The sequence below is a fragment of the Myotis davidii genome, unplaced genomic scaffold, assembly GCF_000327345.1.
Source record: "Myotis davidii unplaced genomic scaffold, ASM32734v1 scaffold656, whole genome shotgun sequence".
NCBI classification, from domain to species: Eukaryota; Metazoa; Chordata; class Mammalia; order Chiroptera; family Vespertilionidae; genus Myotis; species Myotis davidii.
Window position 1 is genome coordinate 1,564 of NW_006287544.1, and position 4,624 is coordinate 6,187.

Genomic DNA, 4,624 nt, shown 5'->3' on the forward strand with positions numbered 1-4,624 from the left:
TGAAATCTGACCTTTCTGTGAGGAGAAGCAGGGCTCCTCTGAGTCCATGTAGTCATGCTGGTTGAGATCCGGTGTTTCTGGGATAGTAGCTAATCCCTGCATGCTGTGGTTGCAGGATTTCTGGATGTATACGCTTCCAATAACAACCACTCAAGATGGCGAGGTCTCCGTGGCTGCACTGGCATTCTGGGAGAGATTTCAGCAGCACTGGAGGCTGCCTGGTTAGGGGAGCCGGATACAGCAGTCTCCAATAGTACCCTTTCTCCAGGAGTCCTCTGCCTTTCCTGGCTGCAAACTGTCTCCCAGCTGAATCTGTTCTGCCTATTCGGGCTGGATGTTACTTGTTTCAGCTGCTTACCCTATCTGCTCCAAGAGAAGGCACGGGACATATCCATCTATACCGCCGCCATTTTCCCTTCTTCGCAATTTGATTTTTTTGATAGCAGTGTTTACAGAGATTAATGCTGTTTTATATCAATCATATAGTTGTTGATAGTATGAATCTTTATATATTATCAGCAATCTAGGGTAGTTTATCTGTTGCAGATATCTCCTTATTTGGTTGAAGTAAATACCTTAAATAATTCTTGGGCTTATTTAGGTCTGTTTAATAGGATTATTTTATGCAAATTGCAAAAGGGTCTTGTTTTGGTGATGATAATAGTATAATTACAGAATGTGTGTTGAGGCAAATGTGTAGTGAATTGATCTAGATCTTGGGTGCTTGAAGTACCTCTCAGTGAAGATGTCCAGTACAGAAGTACTATAAGTTAGTAATTAAAAGCCAGACAGCCGGAGCTAAACTTTTTTCTACATTTATTAGCCATGTGAATTTGGGCAAGTTTCTTAGATTCTACCTTAGTTCTCTCTTGTGTAAACTGGGAATGATAGTATATACCATAATTTTTTTTAAATAAGGATTATTGAGCCAGTTCTTGTGCTCTGAATCTGTCTTTTTTTGCTCAGTGTTTTAATAGATCTACAGTTCCTTTAAGGTAACTCCTAGGTATTAATGAATGGTAAAGTTAGATGATAAAGGTTGAAGGGGAGAAAAAAACTCTAGCCTTACAAACTATATCTTTGATGATAGAATATCAAGTATTGGAGACAGATTGGTAATGGTTGATATGGATGGTAGGTTGCTGGGTGACTAGATAATATGAACTGTGTTGGTCTTTTTAGCACCCCCTCAAATCATTGTAGGTTAGTTGGTGCATTTGAGAGAGCAATGCAGAAGGAATCAGATCAGCATTTTAGTTCTGCTTCTTTCTGATTTTTGTTCAATACAATCTGAAGAAATTTTTTAGCTCAAGCAAAGCAAACTTAAAGGCTAACACAGGGCCAAATAAACAAGGTTTAAGTTTATATGGGCTGCAAAAGAACAAAAAATTCAATTTTCACAGAAACATAGGTTTATTTCGATAGAGACATGCTGAATACAAAGGGCTAAAATAAATGAGTAATAGTTAACATAAAGTAATAGAACATTTTAATAAAAAGTAATATTTTTTCTTGAACATTAACTTACCAGACACTGAATAACTACACAAATTAATAAGCATAACACACGTAAACCTATTTCTCTTGTCCTCCGAATGTGAGATATTTCCTGTTGCGCACACCAAACAAGTCTGTACAAGACCAATGACGTGGCAATTGGTTGCTAGAATATTCACTGCTAGTATTAGTGGAGAGAAATGGTGCGCTTGCATGTAAGGCGCGTAAGAGAAATGAATGCAACACGATTATAGTAATCAGTTATTAGGAACATTGTCGTTTGTTATTAATAATTATGTATAACAGGATATTGTAAAAATTAAGCTATGAAATTTTTATTAAAACGTTTCTTATGTACTGTTATATTGGTTGGGCCACAAAACTATTTGTTGTGGGCTGCGAGTTTGACATGCTTGCTTTAGCTGCTTTGAATCTGTTTTCTTATTAATAGGGATAACATTTGTCCTACCTCTCACAGAGATGTCATTGTAATTAATAAGATGTTCTGAAAGTGAGTTGAAACTATAGACCACTGTATCCAAAAGTAAAATTTTTATTTAAAAAGACTAAAAATGAGATAATACATAAAGAGGTCTTAGGTGCAGTCAGTTTTCCATAAAGAATAGCTGCTAGTACTGTTCATTATTATTGAGGACACATCCATTTATGTGTTAGCCTAGACCTGATTACTATTTAGGTTATTAAATAGTTTATGAATATATTGTTAATATCTGCTTTGATCCCACCCACTTCTGTTTATGTTTCAGACTCCTGGGAGAGTTGGCTCTCAAGGCTCTGATTTAGATTCATCAGCAACTCCTGTTAACACAGTGGATGTCAATAATGAAAGCTCTTCAGAGGTATGAAAAATAATAATTTGGCAATAAAATTCAATATTATTTAAGGGAAAATAGCAAATATTTGGAGTAATGAGTAGTAATTAAAGGTTTCTTGGGAAAAGTTATTATAGGTCTTTCTTACAAAGGAATGCAACTTTTGAATTATAGACATACACTGCTACTTAGTTGTGAGAATGAAAAATAATATTGTGAATATCTCTTCAATGCTAATGTCATCTCAACTTAATAAAGACATAAAATTTGTTTATAAAGAATTCTTGATTAATAAGTATGCGTACTGTCATGAACTGCTGAGCTAATGAAAAATTAAGTTATCTTTAAAATTTATAGATTTTCTGTCTTCGTAAAAACTTTTATTTTATCTTTGATTGCTTATTAAAATTAACAGAGAAAAAAATGTCTAAAGAAGAAATAACTTACATTTTTGAGAAACCAACCTTAGTACCTGCTTTATTACAATTATCTTTTAAAACAAACAATATTTTCACGTTATAGAAAATGAAGAAAGGAAAGAGAAGAACATAAAACCACCCATAATGCTGTTCCTAAGAAATCTATACACATTCTGCTCTGATAGGTTTTGTTAGTTGACCCTTTCTGGATGCAATGGTACCACCCACCTAGTCCCCTTTTCTCTGTTCTCCCCTTCTCCTCTTGGTTAAGGAGTCTCACTCATGTGTTTTTGGATGTATTTCTCTCTCTAACCATCTCTCTGTTTTTTCTCTCTCTCTCTGACCATCTGTCTCTTTATCCATTTGTCTTCATGTACCGTATATGTATCTGCAATAATAAAAGTGTAATACGCTAATTAGACCGGACAGCTGAACAACCTTCGAAGCTGGGGCTGCAAGGGCTGAGCCTCTTGCATGAATTTTGTGCATTGGGCCTATAGTATTTACTATAATATGTTACAAGCTTGCGAGAGCAAGAAGAAAAGTATCAGATAAACTTCATTAAGAACAAGTTTAAGGAAACGTCTTAAAAAAAACCCTCCAAACTGTGTTCATGATATGGTGAGCTTAAAGTGCCCGGCTATAACCCTGGAAAGAAATCTATTAATAATTGTTGCCAATCCAGTGTGACTCAATGGTTGAGCTTCGTTCTATGACACGGTGGTAGGGAACTGAAATCCACTACTCAGCCCTGCACTGTTTCTTATGGAAAAGAAGGTGGTTTGGCTAGAGGACATTATCTGCAAGAGCAGAGTGGGGAGGAGAACTTGCAGTTAGGCCATTTGAAACCCCTCCTTTTCATCACATGTCAAGGCAGCACATAATATTGGGCCTTAATTTTAGGCTGTATACCTCAGTCAGATATATGTGATGTGGATATTTTTTCTGAGTCCATGGCTTGCTTTTCATTTTGTTAATGGTGTTTTCAAGGAGAAGTTTTTAATTTAGGAGAAGTCCAATTTGTCAGCCTTTTCTTTTATGGTTAATGCTTTTTGGGTCCTCCTATAAATATTTTTTATTTTTATTTTTTTAACACCACAAGATTGCAAATACTCTCCTATGCTTTCCTCTTACTTAAAAAAATCATTTTAGGGTGTGTATATGTAAATCTGATTTATTTAAAATTCTTGTGTATGGTGTGAGATAGTGGTTGACGTTTATTTTTTCCACATGGATATGTAAACCACATTTTTCCATATGGTTATTTCAGTATTATTTGTTTCCCATTGAATTACTTTTACTTTTTGAGAAATCAATTGACCTTATATATGTGGCTATATTTTTATGTTCTTAATTCTGTTTCATTGATATTTATGTATATACTAGAGGCCCGGTGCACAAAAATTTGTGCACTTGGGGGGGGGGTTGTCCCTCAGCCCAGCCTATGTCCTCTCGCACGCAGTCTGGGACACCTCGGGGGATGACCACCTGCTGGCTTAGGCCCGCTCCCTGGGGGATTGGTCCCAAGCTGGCAGTCAGACATCCCTATGGCAGCCCCGGAGCCCTTGGGGGATGTCCACTTGCCAGCAGGGAGCAGGCCTAAGCTGCAGTCTGACATCCTTAGTGCTGCTGAGGAGGGGGGAGAGGTTCCTGCCACCACCGCTGTGCTGGCAGCCATCAGTCTGGCTTATGGCTGACCAGAGCTCCCCCTGTGGGAGTGCACTGACCACCAGGGGACATTTCCTGCATTGAGTGTCTGTCCCCTGGTGGTCAGTGTGTGTCATAGTGACCAGTCATTCCCACTCGTTCTGCTGTTAGGGTCAATTTGCATATTACCCTTTTATTATATAGGATAGAGGCCTGGTTCATGGGTGG

At 37.4% G+C, this 4,624-nt stretch overlaps 1 protein-coding gene across 1 annotated transcript in view; it reads left to right on the forward strand.

Moving 5' to 3' along the window:
• Positions 1-2,255: 2,255 nt before the first annotated feature.
• Positions 2,256-4,624, forward strand: part of EEA1 (early endosome antigen 1) — a 112,848-nt gene continuing 110,479 nt past the window's right edge. Inside the window, exon 1 of the mRNA XM_015561064.1 lies at positions 2,256-2,357. Coding sequence (XP_015416550.1) covers positions 2,256-2,357 — 102 coding nt within the window. The remainder of the gene's footprint in view (positions 2,358-4,624) is intronic.